At 42.0% G+C, this 18,562-nt stretch overlaps 1 protein-coding gene across 1 annotated transcript in view; it reads left to right on the top strand.

Annotated features, from left to right (window-relative positions):
- The window catches only part of MYO7B (myosin VIIB), a 545,169-nt gene that overhangs the window by 313,654 nt on the left and 212,953 nt on the right, over positions 1 to 18,562 (top strand). Inside the window, exon 28 of the mRNA XM_082249873.1 lies at positions 14,873 to 14,992. Coding sequence (XP_082105999.1) covers positions 14,873 to 14,992 — 120 coding nt within the window. The remainder of the gene's footprint in view (positions 1 to 14,872; positions 14,993 to 18,562) is intronic.

An 18,562-nucleotide genomic window follows, 5' to 3' on the forward strand; every position in this document is an offset into this window, starting at 1 on the left:
CAATGCAGTGAAAACGCAAGGTGGGCCCAATTTGTGGGTACAATCACCCACTCCGATATTCAATTACATGTACGAGGTTGATTCATACAGAGGTTTCATCTCCCAGTGTTACTCAATTCTATTAAACAATTTCCTAAAGGAGCACCCCATGAGTGTGGTATCCAAATGGGAAGGGGATGTAGGTTCTTTGGAGAAGGAACAGTGGGAGGAGGCTCTCCTGGCAGTCAAGCAGTGCTCCCTGAATGTGGCACAGCGTCTGTCACAGCTATATTTACTCCTATGGGGGTCCACTACACCCCAGTGAGGTTATTCTGCATGGGAAGAAAGGAATCCTCTACATGCTCCAGATGTAATGGAGACCGGGGAGACTTGATTCACCTTATGTGGTGCTGCCCAAAGCTTCATAGATATTCGAAAGAGGTCACTGCCACCATTGCCAATGTCTTTCAGGTACATATACCTGAGGATCCAAAAATCTGTGTGCTGGGAATTCTGAGTGACCTACAGATAGAGGATGCACCCAGGCAGGCAATAGCGAGGGCATCATTTCAAGCCCAGAATGTAATACTTTGCCATTGGATCTCTGCAGACTCCCCTACCTCGAAGGAATGGTTAGTTCAAATGCGGGATACCCTCCGATTAGAGAAAAATATTTTTTAGCACAAAGGCTGCTATGATAAATTCAATAAACAATGGGCACCTTGGTTAACCACTTTAGCCCCGGAGGATATGTGAATAATAGTGATTGTTGCTGAGCTCTGTGCAAAAATAACGTGTTTCATTTTATAGAATATCTTGTATGCTGTGGTCACCTTCACTACTGTGCATGAGTCCTGTCACGAGAAGAAACAAGGTAGCAACATTGTGGTCAATACTTAAAAGCTGCCTTTATTCCTCCATGTGAATTCATATTAGTTCATTGGAGTTGTACAGATATTAACCATATTTCTGTTCCATCCAAAGGTCATTAAATGTAAAACAAGTCAGTCGCACCTATCATGTCAACAAGTCTTTGGTTTAATTTGTAATCTTCAAATGTATCTTAACACATAACACACATAAAGACCCCTTTGTCTTTAGCCTAGAAAACCTTGTAAATGAGGTAATTTAAACCAGACTATTATTTATTATGTTTCCTTTGTGCAAGTGCCAAAAGTGCTTGGCACTTCTTAAGAGGACTGCCCAATAATAGCATTAAAATGCATTTAAAGGTCATCATGTGAGGAAGAACAGAAACTATTCATCCCCTCATAAGTCAGAACAATACTGTCTGCACAGAGAGTACTAGCAGCTAAACTCTTCTCTAAAAACATGATTGTCTGCTTCTTTAATAATGAAAGACTTTTAACCTTTCAATAAAAAAAAGTGTTAATAGTCATTTTATCAGTTCTAGTAGTATCACCCTCAGATGTTTCCCTGTCTTGCATGCTAGTGCCATCATATTTCTTTCTGAGTCTCATATTCTTGGTATGGAGATCCAGGTGACTGGGGAAGAAACAACTGCTTATTTAAAACTGCCACCTTGCAAAGCCACTTGTTTTGGTGTCAGCACAGAAGTGTAGAAGACATTTTACAAAAAGCTTCAGTAAATTGTATAAAAAGTGTAAATAGATGGACTTACCTAGAATTGCTCTTGCCACCATGATGCTTCTAGCGCTAGCTAGCTTGGCATTTCCCAACATTCAATCCTATTATGTAGCTGCTCAACTGATTCCCATCCATGACTGGCTAAAGCTGACAAGTGACAACTGACAAAGCCTTTATTGCTACAGAAGCTGCTATTATGACTTCATTTGAATCCCCAAATAATTCTGTGTACTGTAACAGATAATTATGTGTAGCAGTGGGTAACCTACTAAAACTCTCTAGCTATGTCAGCACAACTATCTGTAGGTCTGGTTTGTCAATTCATATTGACATATGGGGCAATATAGTAACATTCCCATATGGGGCAAGTTAGAATTCCTAGTGCTGGGTTTTGGTCCTCTTTAGGTCTCACAGTTATCCACAAAATCTTCACTAATGGAATATTAAGGAGCTTCCAAACTACAATATTCAAGTAGAGTATGCACTTCTCACCAACAAATTCCTGAGGCTCGTAGAGGAACTCCAAATCCCCTCATATGCTAAGCTAGTACCAAGGGTACTTTTATGGCAAAAAAACAAGTCTATCAACTTGAAAGGGTGCCTCTTCTCATCTCTAACTAAATTAAAAAATGTGATTCAATTCTGCCTCTATCTTTTGCCATCTCATATATACTAAAAGGGATTCTCCCTGAAAGTTTGATAAAAATTTGTGGTATGTGGTCTACATCCTCGCTTACAACATACCCCACAAATGAGAACACCAGGGGACTACACTATTGTCTATCAATACACCCTACTACGTATAATGTTATCACCATGGTTATTGAAACTGCCTACATCTAAATGAAGTAAAAACATGAGTCTGTATAGTTTTTTCCTTATTTCTCACTTGTACATGTAACATAAAGGACCTTTGTGTTTTATAATTCATGCATAACTGTTTTATTTTTATACTAAAATTCAATTTAAAAAATCATCTTTAAAAAAGTGTGAAGAAAGCTAATTAGGAAGCTTATTATGCTTGCTGCATGTAATACTTATACATTACTTTGCGCAACAGTGCAAGAGTTGTTGATCAGCTTTTATCTCTTCCATAAAGACCTGCCCAATTTAAATTAGAATAAATGGGAGGACATATACTGCTCAAAAAAATTAAAGGAATACTCTGAAAACACATCAGATTTTTTTTTAACACTCTTTATTACAAATTTTCTTACAAAAATACACAATACAATATCTTGGTTTCGACCTTGCCCGGGAGCGTGGCTTGGCAGCGGATGTAGCCAGATGCTGGGTCTGCTCTCTCTCCCCCCCCCCCGGGTATCTGTATACTGATCCTGTTGGCACCTTATCTGCATGCCACGCCAGCTCCAGATCCAGATGGACCAGAGCCTACACTCATACTGATCCTGTTGGTACCTTATCTGCACTGCTTCGAGTGGAACTAACCACACCAGTCGACTGCCTAATAAAGTTCATTATTTTCTGTAATGTACTGATAGACATTAGACTTTCATATATTTTAGATTCATTACACACAACTGAAGTAGTGCAAGCCTTTTATTGTTTTAATATTGATGATTTTGGCATACAGCTCATGAAAACCCAGAATTCCTATCTCAAAAAATTAGCATATCATGAAAAGGTTCTCTAAACGAGCTATTAACCTAATCATCTGAATCAACTAATTAACTCTAAACACCTGCAAAAGATTCCTGAGGCTTTTAAAAACTCCCAGCCTGGTTCATTACTCAAAACCGCAATCATGGGTAAGACTGCTGACCTGACTGCTGTCCAGAAGGCCATCATTGACACCCTCAAGCAAGAGGGTAAGACACAGAAAGAAATTTCTGAACGAATAGGCTGTTCCAAGAGTGCTGTATCAAGGCACCTCAGTGAGAAGTCTGTGGGAAGGAAAAAGTGTGTCAGAAAACGCTGCACAATGAGAAGAGGTGACCAGACCCTGAGGAAGATTGTGGAGAAGGACCAATTCCAGACCTTGGGGGACCTGCGGAAGCAGTGGATTGAGTCTGGAGGAAGACTGGGGAGAGGGAAATGCCAAAATGCCTGAAGTCCAGTGTCAAGTACCCACAGTCAGTGATGGTCTGTGGTGCCATGTTAGCTGCTGGTGTTGGTCCACTGTGTTTTATCAAGGGCAGGGTCAATGCAGCTAGCTATCAGGAGATTTTGGAGCACTTCATGCTTCCATCTGCTGAAAAGCTTTATGGAGATGAAGATTTCATTTTTCAGCACGACCTGGCACCTGCTCACAGTGCAAAAACCACTGGTAAATGGTTTACTGACCATGGTATTACTGTGCTCAATTGGCCTGCCAACTCTCCTGACCTGAACCCCATAGAGAATCTGTTGGATGTTGTGAAGAGAAAGTTGAGAGACGCAAGACCCAACACTCTGGATGAGCTCAAGGCCGCTATCGAAGCATCCTGGGCCTCCATAACACCTCAGCGGTGCCACAGGCTGATTGCCTCCATGCCACGCCGCATTGAAGCAGTCATTTCTGCAAAAGGATTCCCGACCAAGTATTGAGTGCATAACTGAACATAATTATTTGAAGGTTGACTTTTTTTGTATTAAAAACACTTTTCTTTTATTGGTCGGATGAAATATGCTAATTTTTTGAGATAGGAATTTTGGGTTTTCATGAGCTTTATGCCAAAATGATCAATATTAAAACAATAAAAGGCTTGCACTACTTCAGTTGTGTGTAATGAATCTAAAATATATGAAAGTCTAATGTTTATCAGTACATTACAGAAAATAATGAACTTTATCACAATATGCTAATTTTTTGAGAGGGACCTGTACTTACCCGCTCAGTGGCAGACCACGCGACCCATGATGACGGCCTACCTCCTCGGCCGGCGAAGGAAAAGTATAAGGAGGATGCTCAAAAGTTCTTTGCCAAGCCTTCTGTAAGGAGGCTCCACTTCCATCTACTTCTCCTAGTATTCACAGTGGGGAACAGTCAGAAGCGGATTATACAATTCCCTTGGATGATGCTGCTATCAACCTACCAGAGTAGGATACTGTAAGTATACTAGCAAACATGCTTGCTTTGCATGCCACACCAGCTCCAGATCCAGATGGACCGGAGCCTACACTCAGGGATATCCTTTCAGCAGTTACTGCCTGCAATGCCTCTATTGCTTCCCTAGCTACTCATGTTAAAGGGGTTTAAGCTGAAGTTTCTTCCATCCGTCAAGATATGCAAAAATGTAGAGACCGCAACACGGCTTTGGAAGGCCGTATTAGCACCCTGAAGGATGCTCTGGTGCCCATGCAACATGATCTCACTTATACACATACTACAGTTACCAAACATGCCACATGGCTGGAAGATCTCAAGAATCGATTAAGAAGGAATAATATCAGAGCCATAGGGATTCCTGAAAGAGCTAGAGGGAAAAACCCGGTCACATTTATTAAAAAGTGGCTTCTATCTGTGTTTGGGAAGGATTCCTTGTCCCCTATGTTTTCTGTGGAGAGAGCACAAAAAGTCCCTTCGTGCCCACTGCCACCAGGTGCTCCTCCTAGCCCCTTCCTATTCAAGCTGTTAAACTATAAGGATAGAGATGCCATCTTATCCAAGGACAGAATCTTGGGGGCGGCCCTGTGTGAGGGAAATCACCTTAGACCACAAGCTGACACAAGAAGTATACGAGGAGACAGGTTTTACATAGGCATAGGCCTATTAGCTACAGTGACATGTGGAATAGGTTCCTTTCACATGCAGCCAACCTGTCTGGCTTGCATATGGTGTCTCTTATCTTATATACATTCTAGAACATCCTGTCCAAAAAATAACCCTCCCCTTTGGACAATGATTGGTAGGCCTAAATACGGCTTTATTGTATCCTGAAGGGGGGTTAGCTAATATCTCACATACTTAATGCGAACAGTAGCTTATTGTGTGTATATATATATATATATATATATATATATATATATATATATATAGTATACTGTCACTATTCATTAGACACATGAGCCTTTTCCTGGACTACAAGACATATGGACAGGATATAGCAACGTCATGGAGTATAGTAAGCCATTGTTAGCAGGATATGGTGAAAACTCATGTGATGACTTGCAGTTTCTAACAAAACTACTTATGAAAGCATATGTATATATTCTTATAGGCATAAATGATTATAAAACATATAAATAATTATGAAACCTTCATAATTTATTTAACACCCTGGCCATCTTTGGCAGCACAATGGCCGGATCGTGAAGAGAATGCACTTTGAGAGTATGCTGCAAACCACCAACTTCCTACTTGAGAACTCTCTTTAATTTTTCCACATTACCTTTAAGTTTATGCCCCAGGTTCTTTTTGTCAAGGCAGATGTCTAAAAGAACCTGGTGATTTCCCTTTCAATCAAACATTATTCTATTCTCCTTCACTGGGAAGCTTCACATACGGAGTAGGCTAGCTGATATGTTTTCCCCCACGGTTGTCCTACATGGACATTGTGACTTATTTGAGTTTCAGGACCCAGTTGGTCCATATGTTTTTTTTTTTGCTAAAGTTTCTGTCTACCTGTGTTACGTTATATACTATAATTTCACTCTTCTTGCAACAGATTTGGGAGGGTTAAATACTTACCTTGGTCATCACAACTCAAACTAGACTGCTCTTCATTTTCATGACTAGTTACAATCTATACGGTGCGGTTGACTTACCCATGGACCCAGTCAGCATTAGACCTATGTGGCTCATCCAGATGGCTATTTATTCCCCTGTACCCTATGGCAAAAGGGTCTGTGATTCTTTCTTGGAATGTAAGAGGTCTGGGTAACCGAGTATAGCGACTGTTCAGCAATCTGCAAAGCATTTAGGGTCCTCTCTGGTATGTCTCCAGGAAACACATTTAGCTCCTGTCAATAACTCCCCATTCTCTCGGAGACTGTGCAGTCACCAGTTTCACTACACCTACTCCTCTTATGCTAGGTAGGGGAGTCAGTGTTTTAATACCCCATGGTATTGGTATACAATTTTCATGTTTACAACAGGTTATAGATAGAATGGGAAGATATGTTTTTTTTTCACGCTGTATACTGGATGGTCAGCATATTGTGTTGATAAAGATATATATCCCTTCGCCTTTCTCTGTGGGAGTCTTAAAATTGGTGGCCTAATTTTTAGCACGGTGCCCTGGCATGCCTGCTCTCATAGTAGGCAATTTTAATAATGTCTTGGATGCTTCTTTAGATAAATTCTCAGTTCATTCTTAGATCAGCTCATTGCCTAGAGTCCTATTGACGTTTTCGAGACTTGTCGCAGAGTTGGGCTTGAGGGATGTCTGGAGAATGTTACACCCCACGGTAAAACAATTTTCCTGTTATTCTGCGATTCATGGGGGTCTATCTAGGATCAATCTGGGCTTAGCTAATGAGGAAATACTTCTTTGATCTCGTCTGTCAATTATGAAACACACCATATCTGATCATTCTCCCATATGGGTAAAATTAGCTAATGCGGGACCCCCAAAATTAGTTCTTTGGAAAATGAATCCCTTCTGGCTTGAGTTATTTCCTGATCGAGTAATAGAAGTGATATCCTATTTCTTTGCTATTAATGAGAATACTGCTTCCCCGGGTATGCTGTGGGACACCTTTAAGGTTTTTCTGACGGGGCAGTTTAAAAAAATAATCTTGGTTTCAGAATTACAAATACAATTACCATTTCATATATCTTCTTACAATTTCATTCTCGTCCCTACACACATTTACTCTCATCCCACCTCTACTTCCACCCTCCACTGCCTCTTTATTCTATATACCTTACTTCCTAGTCTCTTTTCAGATTGTTCTAGTTTCTACCCCTCCTTTGTATCCAGAGACAAATAGGAATTGTTCCATTTCCCCATATTTTATGGTATTTCTGCTGATTTCCTCTATGTTCATACATTATTCTTTTGTATGGTAAAATCAGATTTATGGCTTTAACACATTGGCTAACCAATGGAGCTGTAAGTTGAATCCACCTTTCCACTATTTGTTTCCTTGCCATAAAGAATACTTCTTGCAGGAATATCTTGGTGTTTCTAGACCAGTGCTCATCTTCTAATAGTGCCAGTAAACATACCTCTATCGTACCTGAGACTTGTCTTTTTAAAATTTTTGACAATTTGTCTATAATTAGTTTCCAATATCCCAAGACATTGCTGCAGTACCACATCACATGGAGAAAACCTGCCCCTTTCCAGTAGCATCTCACACAGTTTGAAGTTGCCTTTGTCCCCATTTTGTTCAAACTAGTTAGACTAAGGTATGTTTGATGTATAATATTTAGCTGAATTATTTTATTGTAAACTGCTTGAGATGCAAGCAATTGTGAGAAGCAGATCCCCTCCCAATCACGATATGTCATCTGTGGCATAACTACTTCCCATTTATCCCTTACTCTCATAGGTTTCTGGCATATTTTACTCTGCAGTAAATGTAAATACAGTATAGATATTAATCCCTTTAGTCCTTGTGATCTCGATATCCCAATTAAGGATGATCGAACTTTTGAAACGTTCGGTTCGACCAGAACACCCGAACTTCCCGAAAGTTCGGCCCGGATTTCAGAACCCCATTGAAATCAATGGGACCCGAACTTCGGTAATCAAAAAACACAATTTTTAAGCCCTAAAACCCAATAAACGCCCCTAAAAAGTGCCCAGGGTTCTGGGTCATGCCCCATTAACTAATAATCACACAGGACAGGTAGTTAGTTTCTCTCCCGGTTTAATAGCAGGCATTTTTTGGGGTTCTTTGCAGTCAGGAAAAACATCTGAACTTGTGTATAGTGGTACTGTGCACAAGTTCAGATGTTTTGCCTGTCCCCAAAAACCCCCAAAAAATGGCAGCAAAAACACACCTGGGCATTTTTTTTTTGGACGCTAGCGTTTTTTTTGGCATTTTTTTGGGTTCTTTTGAGGCAGGCAAAACATCTGAACTTATCTATAGTGGTATATATACACACATAGATATATTTATATACACACCTAGACATATATAGGTGTGATAGTAGCAGAAATATATTAGTGTAAATGATTTCATTAGCGCAAGCATATATTTCTGCTACTATCACACCTATATATGTCTAGGTGTGTATATAAATATATGTATGTGTGTATATACACCACTATAGACAAGTTCAGATGTTTTGCCTGCCTCAAAAGAACCCAAAAAAATGCCAAAAAAACGCTAGCGTCAAAAAAAAAAAATGCCCAGGTGTGTTTTTGCTGGCATTTTTTGGGAGTTTTTGGAGGCAGGCAAAACATCAGAACTTGTGCACAGTACCACTATACACAAGTTCAGATGTTTTTCCTGACTGCAAAGAACCCCAAAAAATGCCTGCTATTAAACCGGGAGAGAAACTAACTACCTGTCCTGAAAGAAAGTGTTCTAATACAAACGATCTTTTTTTTCTGGTTCTGGACATGCTACAGAGCTGAAACTTCACATGTACACCTTTTAGACCCCCCAGATACTAAATCCAAAGTAAAAATCAAAAAATCTCTTTTTTTTTTTTTTAATTTTTTCAATAATTGGCTTTTTTATCAAAAATGACAATTTTTAAGAACTTTTTTTGTGTGATTTGGTGTCTGGGGGGTCTAAAAGGTGTACCTGTGAAGTTTCAGCTCTGTAGCATGTCCAGAACCAGAAAAAAAAAGATCGTTTGTATTAGAACACTATCTTTCAGGACAGGTAGTTAGTTTCTCTCCCGGTTTAATAGCAGGTATTTTTTGGGGTTCTTTGCAGTCAGGAAAAACATCTGAACATGTGTATAGTGGTACTGTGCACAAGTTCTGATGTTTTGCCTGCCTCCAAAACCCCCCAAAAAATGCCAGCAAAAACACACCTGGGCATTTTTTTTTTTTGACGCTAGCGTTTTTTTGGCATTTTTTTGGGTTCTTTTGAGGCAGGCAAAACATCTGAACATGTGTATAGGGGGTATATATAGACATATATGTCTGAATATATACCCCTAGACATATATAGGTGTGATAGTAGCAGAAATATATTCCTGTAAATGATTTCATTAGCGCAAGCATTTATTTCTGCTACTATCACACCTATATATGTCTAGGGGTATATATTCAGACATATATGTCTATATATACCCCCTATACACATGTTCAGATGTTTTGCCTGCCTCCAAAACCCCCCAAAAAATGCCAGCAAAAACACACCTGGGCATTTTTTTTGATGCTAGCGTTTTTTTGGCATTTTTTTGGGTTCTTTTGAGGCAGGCAAAACATCTGAACATGTGTATAGGGGGTATATATAGACATATATGTCTGAATATATACCCCTAGACATATATAGGTGTGATAGTAGCAGAAATATATTCCTGTAAATGATTTCATTAGCGCAAGCATTTATTTCTGCTACTATCACACCTATATATGTCTAGGGGTATATATTCAGACATATATGTCTATATATACCCCCTATACACATGTTCAGATGTCATGTCTGACATCAAACATGTCCTCAAAAAAGCACTGGCAGTGGCAGCCCCTGCAGCATAAAAAATGCTTGGCTGGTGAGAAGCCATATTCCTGTCCCGAAGCAACTCAGAGAAATGATCATTTCTCTATAGCGGTCACCCTGCTATGGAAGGGTTTTGTCACCCTGCCATAGCAGTCACTGCCAGTTAACCCTACACTACACTACAGTCCCCTTACACTTAACACTTTCCCTACAGAAACTCAATTTTTGAAGCTAACTTAAGTGTAAAGGAGCACTCTAACTACACTAGATATCCCTTTCCTCACACTAAAAATAGCTAAATGACACTTTTAAAGTAAAATTAACAGAACTGCTTCCATTCTCTTCCATGTCCAGTATAACAATGCTAGGAATATGGCGGGGCGATCTTATATACTGGGGGGCGTATTCACTAATGATTGGTCTAGGGACCCCCTAGTCACTCCAATCACATTCCTAGCATTCTCCTGCCCCCTCAATTGGCTTTTGCTAATGGTTCTGGTCCAATCACGGGCTTTTAAAGCCCATTTCCTGAAGCATTGCATTTTGGGCGGTTCTGGTTGCCGAATTCCGAACTTTTTGGGCAAAAAGTTCTAAATTCGGCCGAACCTCGAACACCCAATGTTTGGGTCGAACCAATGGTGGACCCGAACCGTTCGATCATCCCTAATCCCAATAGGGGAACCTTGATATTTTGGGGTTCTCTTTACCAAACTGCACTTGCATTACATGTCAGAGTTGCAAGTATTTATAAAATGTATTTGGAATTTTATATTTCTCTTTCTTTCATTGACGGACACAGCTCCTGATCTTCTTAACTATTGGGTTATACTGCCCCCTACAGGAGTAGGACACTAGGCAGAAAAAAAGTCTAGATAATAGTGCAGAATCCACGCACACTCATACGGGAGCAGCTAGAAAAAAAGTCTGGCTATGCCCAGGGGGTATACTCCCTCTCTCTGCTATAGGTACCCAGTTTTTTTCTGCCTAGTCAGGAGTAAGGACCTGCTGGGATCTCTGGTCCTGGCAATTTTTTTTTGTTCTCCTGTTTTTTTTCTGTGAGATCTACAAGTGAAAAAAATAAATCCAATCCACACTGTAACGAAACTGTTGTCCCACACTGTGTTTGTGGGATTCCGTCAGTATACGGCTTCCTACAGTCTTGAACATATATATATACCAGATTTTCCAGCCGCCCTACATACAAAACTAGCCGACATAGCTAATCCCATCTAGACAAGGTTGTCATTCACATGCTAATTAACTTAGCGCACTTAAACCAGCTGGGATGACAAGACTGCCCAGCAACAAAGCTAAAACAAAATACAAAATTACACATTATCCTAAGTATAAAAACAGAACACCCCAGTATCAGTCTGTCCATCTCCTACATTGAAGTACATGGAATATACATGAAAGCATTGCTTTTATTATTTAGGAGTCACAGACTTCATGGCAACGGTCTACAACAGTCTATAGGTCTCACAGTGTAGGTGGGATTAAATATTCATAGTTTTTGAGATATATTGTTGATAATTATTACTGTCCCATTTGAAGTAGTCCAAACCATATGCTGTGTTCATTAAGTCCATCATTTGGCACCCTTTGTCCCTATGACGCAGGGTGACTTACACATAAGAGGGGCCTAGGGACCTGAGACAGGGATTTCCCAACCTCTCAAAGGTAAGCTGGGTTCCACAGGCCCCCCAACCAAAGTGACTCATGTCACACACACGTATACAAAAAAAAAATGTATAAAATCCCTTGTGAGTCCATATTAATTTCTCAACAATGTCCTTGTCCAAATATTTTTTCTCCTTCCTGCTGGCCATTTTGTAACCATTTACTTATTCAATATATGCACCAATGTAAATATCCATTCTTGAGCTTGTTAAGGGGTATTAAAAAACATAACTTTCCCTCCTTCCTCTCCGTTTTAACTCATTAAAGGATGCTCGTTGTTTTTGCAGCTTCAATGAAAAATCCGGAAATATTGATACTTTGCTGTTTTTATGTTGTATTGTCCCTTACTGTTTCGCTTTCTGCAGGATTAGATCTCTATCTCTACAGTTCAGTAACCTTGCCAACAGTGGACTAGAAAGTTCGTCAGGTTTTGGTAATGCTGCAGCTCTCTACTGCAAAAGCCATTGAAAACTCTGCATCAGGGAATACATTTTTCAGCCATTTTTCAACAAAATCTCTTGGCTTTTGTCCCTCTACCCTCTCTGGTAAATCCACAATCCTGATATTATCGCGGTGCATGCGGTTCTCCAAATCATCTGCTTTCTGTTGCCACAGAGAGATTTGCTTTCCCGCCACTGACACTTTGTTAACCATAGGTGATACCATGTCCTCAAGGGTGAATATCCTACCCTCAACTGCTCCCATTCGGTTTATAACATATCTTGTCTAATTAGACCAATGTACTCTTTAATCTCATCCATTTTACCTGTCATAGCCATGTTGCAGGATTGGATAGCTGCCAGCAGCTGGGAGTTCACTTGTTCCAGTATCAGTTTGATCTGTTTTTCCTGCTTCTCAGTCTGTGGAGTGTTTTTTTTTCTGTATCTCTGTTATTAGCGGGCCGCCACTCCACGTGTGTGGAGGGCTACGCCCGCCTTACAGCTTGTCTGTCCTTGAAAACTCCTTAAGCCTCTCTATTGCTGAATGTTGCTGGTCTTTGCTCATCTCCTTGCCAGGTCTACAACTTTCCTTGTTGATCGGATTTTTGGGTACTGCCATTACTGCTACTCAGGATACTGCCGGGGGTCCGGGCTGCTCTCGGAGCTCCCGCTACCCACATCCGTTTGTGTCCACGGAAGTCATGCACCAACACATCCGATTTTAATGGGGAAAAATATCATGCTGGATATCTATACTGATATGGACTTGGTAAAGTGTTAGGAAGGAAAGGATGCCACATAGTTTGATGGAAATGAAAATTATCACCCTACAGAGGGCTGAATTCAAGGACAACCCGAAAATCAAACTGAAAAAATTATGCAGCAGGCTAGTCCATTTTGGTGAAATTTCATTGCAGCAACTCAAATTGGTACTCAGTAGTTTGTATGGCCCCTACATGCTTGTATGCATGCCTGACAACCATGGGCCAGATAATGAGACGACAGATGGTGCCTGGGGGTATTTCCTTCCAGATCTGGACCAAGTCATCACTGAGCTTCTGAACAGACTGAGGTGCAACTTGGCGGCGGCGGATGGACCGAAACGTAATGTCCCAGATGTGATCTATTTGATTTAGGTCAGGCGAGCATGGGGTCCATTCATTGGCATCCATTCCTTCATCCACCAGGAAGTAGCTGCATACTTTCGCGACATGCAGCGGGCATTGTCATGCACCAGGAGGAACCCAGGACCCACTGCACCAGCGTAGGGGCTGACAATGGGTCCAAGGAGTTCATCCCAATACCTAATGGCAGTCAGGGTGCCAATGTCTAGCCTGTAGAGGTCTGTGTGTCCCTCCATGGATATGTCTCCCCAGACCATCACTGACCCACCACCAAACCAGTCATGCTGAACAATGTTACAGGTAGCAGGACAATGTTACAGGTTCTCAATGGCTTCTCCAGACCCTTTCGCGTCCGTCACATGTGCTCAGGGTGAACCTGCTCTCATCTGTGAAAAGTACAGGGCGCCAGTGGCGGACCTGCCAATTCTGGTGTTCAATGGAAAATGCCAATCAGGCTACACAGTGCCAGTCAGTGAGCACAGGGCCCAGTAAAAGATGTTGGTCCCTCCAGCCACCCTCATGAAGTCTGTTTCTGATTGGTCAGAGACATTTAAACCAGTGGCCTGCTAGAGATAATTTTGTAGGTCTCTGACAGTTCTAATCCTGTTCCTCCAGATACCGGTACTTCTGATGGGTTAAGGACTTTCTACGGCCCTGTCCAGCTCTCCTAGAGTAACTGCCTGTCTCCTGGAATCTCCTCCATGCTCTTGAGACTGTGCTGGGAGACACAGCAACCTTCTGGCAATGGCACGTAATAATGTGCCATCCTGGAGGAGTTGGACTGCCTGTGCAACCTCTATAGGGTCCAGGTATTGCCTCATGCTACCATTAGTGACCCAGACCCTAGCCAAATGCAAAACTAGTGAAAAATAGTCAGAAAAAAATGTCAGTGGCCTTCAACTGTAAAACCATTCCTGTTTTGGGGGTTGTTTCATTGTTGCCCATCTAGTGCATCTGTTGTTAATTTAATTAATGCCAAAGCAGCTGAAACTTAATGACAACCCCCTCTGCTACTTAATTGACCAGGATTCCCAGGATAATATCCCAGGAGTTTAATTGATTTGATGCTACACTCTGATTAGAAAGTGTTCCTTACATTTTTTTTTACCAGTGTATATAACATTTCAAATAACCTATGTATATATCAGAGTTAATATTTCCAACATGCTTTGACCTGTATCAAGTGAAAAACAGCAAAATATTTATGTGGAGAAATGATACTTTCCTGCATATTTCGCCGAGAAGTTGCAGACACTAGTGGAGAAAATAGCCTTGTGCAGTCTCAGAACAGTCCACCCACAGCAAGAGAAAGTAAAAGCTTCAGATAGCTTGCTTTCCCTGCTTATCTTGCACTTGGGGGTAGAGTTTCAGAGTACTAAACTGATTGTTTGGCATTGAGGTTTACCACACCTAGAGTGCCTACTTACTGGTTTTAACTTGCCATTGTTTTCCTTCTAGTAGTATACAGTAACTGCACACTTCAAATGTGGTTAAAGCATGACACCGTTTAATATTCTGTTCTCTTAGTACTTGCAGAACTTTATCAGCGGACAGCAGATCGCACACAGTTCTGTGTGCATGAAACAGCTGAATCGTGTTGCAGCTAATGGAGTCCGTTCAGAGCCTCCCAGTTGGCTAGAACTACAGGTATTCATTATATAGTTTATAGCTGATTACTTTCATTCATGATTGCCAATTAATAATCACAACCCATAATTGCAAAGCATTTCCTATCTCCTCTCATTTTGTTTCTTGCTTCTCCAATCATATATGCTTTTTTTTTTTTTTTTTTTTTTTTTTTAATATTGTTTGTTACATTGTGGTGTTGAATGTTCTTAAAGTAATTAGTTGATCATTACCTAGTCCTCTGGTGCCCATGCCATACTTTCTCCTACTTATTTTGCAGCCCTGGGACCCCAACAGCCAGTAGTACGTTTTTTCCTGCCTAGGTGGGCCAGCGAAGACAAAATATTAAAGCACTAATAAACCCAAAAGCAAACATGTATTATATTGCAGGTTACCAATTTTTGGATGTGATGGCTGCCTTAGTTTTCTTTTCTAGTCTTTTTTTCTTTTATTTTAATCTGGTGATAGAGCCAGTAAGTCTGTTGTTTTTCATGGATGAGACAAACCATTTACCACTGACAGGGGTGCTTACAACCATCAGCTTGTATTTATTAATGTACAACCTTTATCCCAAAAAGAAAAAAAGACAGTTAGCTGCAAATGAATATAAAATGTGAGTCGGAGTTTGGCTTCAATTTTTTAGTGTATCTAAATCTGCTAGTACATTTAACATCCCCCCCCCCCCCCCCCAGGCTGCTGTCTGCTGTGCCCTTTTTCTGCTGTGTGTACACTGTTGACTGCTAGAAGATTTTTTTCTTCCACATTGTCTTACTTATTCATTACCAATCCAATTATTTTTCTTCCGTTTGTGCTTTTGTGTTCTTTTAACATCTTGTTGTAGCAAACACCAGGTGGAATAGCCGTATTTCTCTTTCGTTCCTTGACGGACACTAAAATCAATTTCTCTGATGTTGATTGACTGACACAGCTCCTAATATTCATAACCATTGGGTTATACTGCCCCCTACAGGAGTAGGACACTAGGCAGAAAAGAATTCTGGCTACCCCCATGGGCAGTCGCAGGGAGTATACTAGCCACTCAGTTTTTTCCTGCCTAGTCAGGAGTAAGGACCTAGTTCCTTGCTGGGATGTCTGTTTCTGGCAACATTTTTTTTTTTTTTAGATAGAAATGTTTTCTCCTGGATTTTTCCTGTGAGATCTACAACCAACTGCCGGACTGGGCGACGGGCTGGATAATCTAGGTCCAGTGGTCCCCCCAATCTGGCCAGTGAGCGCGCAGACCTCAGCTCCGCACTAGGTCAGCTGCGACATAGCCCCACTGGGCAGGGGCTGGCCTGCGAGTTAAACGCCTCGCGAGGTCGCATACGACTGGGTCTTGGCCCGAGTCGTAGCGTTCCTCCTGGCCGACAGCCCCCCCCCATTTCGATGACAAGGGGTTTTGTCTGGAGCGGTGCCTACTTGGTTTATGGTATGGTGAGTAGCTGTTCCCCCTCTCCCCCCTGGAGGGTTTTGGGGTGGACTTGGTCCCCTCCTTGAGACGGTCGGACCCCCGTTTTCCCCTCCTTCCCGCAGGCACCCCCCTTGCCGAGTCCCTCATCCTGCCCCCCCTTCACATATGCTGGGGCTGTTTGGGTGGTCTGGCCACTATTCCTGGGGTGGGGGCAGGGCACTTACTAGCGATGGGGGCTGGGGGGGTGCGTCTCTGGCAACCAGATAATCAACTGTGCGGATGGGGGGTTGTACCTGGTGGGGGCTCCTGCCAGGATCTATCCTTGAGGCCTGGTCTCCCTCCTGGGTACCTGTATGCCTTGTGGTGCCGCACAGGCCACCATTTAGTTGTAGCCTGTGTATTTCTGTACACGGTGTCCATGTTTGTGTGGTCTGGTGGCCATTTTGCTTTGGTTTCCCATTAAATATAGCAGCGGCCATGACAGTGGAGACCTGTGGGCGGGGATTTCGGCAGTGGGAGCCCCTCCTCATCCCCTGGTGCTGTCTCTTGGATTATTTTACTTCGTGTTACGCACGTGTAGTGCATTATCCTGGTGGCTGTAGGTGCTTGTTTCTGTGGGTGGTGAGTCTGGTGGGGTCCTCTCCCTCTCTACTGAGGATCGCTTGGTGTTTTGTGCCTGGTGATCGGGTGGTGCTGCCAGCGTGGTGGGAGTTGTCCCTTAGCAGTGTTTTACACTTTTTGTGGGTTCCCCCTGGTAACTCATCGAGTCTTTGGAGCACATTTCCCCACCTGACCCCCTCTCTGAGGCTGCATGTCCCTCCGGGTTCCAACTATCCATCCATGCACTGACGGTGGTCCTGGTGTTCCTTGTGTCCCGGAGGTGGCTTTCAGCGATGGGCTAGCAAAAAGCGCCCCCTGCCTTCTCCTGCCTCATCTGTCTCGTCAGATCCTGAATCTGATTTGGCCGCCACAGACGTGGGTCACCCTGTTGGGTCTGCAACCACGCGCCTCGAATCCTCTGATAGTGAGGATGATTCCTCCATGTCTGCGATCGCGCACAGAAAGGCGCTGGTGAACGTACTGAAGCTGCGACCCGAGGCACAGGTACCCTTTGGCACTCACAAGACATCCAGAGCAGCAAAGGTTTTTCCTTTCACTGCCTATTTTGACAGAATAGTTGCTAAAGAGTGGGGACGACCAAAGCGTCCCCGTAGGGTTCCTAAGCGCTTTACTAGGCGTTACCCCTATACCAGGGCTTGACAAATTTTCCTGAAATCTAGGAGCCAGCTAAAAAAGTTAGGAGCCAGTTTTTTTGTTTTTTTTTAAACTAACAACCAAGCTTTATTTAATAAAACGGATACTAAATTTACACATAAATACGACTAGAACCCCACTCTCCTCTAGCGCAATTGGATGAAAACAGACTGTCTGTCTCTTTCCATCCGATGCCATCTGATCCGATCCACGGGATAGATAGAAAATAGAACCACCATCCGTCTGCTTTTGGAGGACAGGATCAGATGGCGGCAGATTACTGCTCCATAGAGGAGAATGAAGGGTCCGATCAGGTCTGCCTGAAAAACTGACAGGCGGACCTGATCAGACAGCCCGTGTGAAAGGGGCCTTCGGCTGTGGCATGGCGATGAGAAAAAAAAAAAATTATATATATATATATATATATATATATATTATTATTATTAATATTATTATTATTTTTTTTAAATAATAATAATTGGAAAAAATATATATATATTTTTTTATTTTTTTTAATAATTAAAAAGAAAAAAATATTATTTAGTTTTTACATTAAAAAAATAAATTAAATTAATAATAAATAACCACACTCCCTGTCAAAGGTAACTAACTGGACAGGGAGATGGTAATGCATTGTGAACAATCAGGCAGTGGAAACAGTAATTACAACAGTCATTACTCCCGGCCACCACAAGAGGGCGCCAGTTCCCCATTGGAAGCCTCTCATCTCAAGTAGGCCGAAAAGCCGGGGCCTCAATTTTCGGACGGCCCGGAAGTCCGTGCACTCCGTGCGCGGAAGTCCGTGCAAAAATGACAGGACACCTTCTGCAGGGCACCCCAGGCGCCAGGTCGCTAATTCTAGTCTCAAATGCGACCTGGCGCTCGGGTTTTGTCGAGGCCTGCCCTATACCCCTGTGCCTTCTTCA

The sequence above is a fragment of the Pelophylax lessonae genome (genome assembly GCF_965119305.1).
Source record: "Pelophylax lessonae genome assembly, chromosome: 3".
Taxonomy (NCBI): Eukaryota; Metazoa; Chordata; class Amphibia; order Anura; family Ranidae; genus Pelophylax; species Pelophylax lessonae.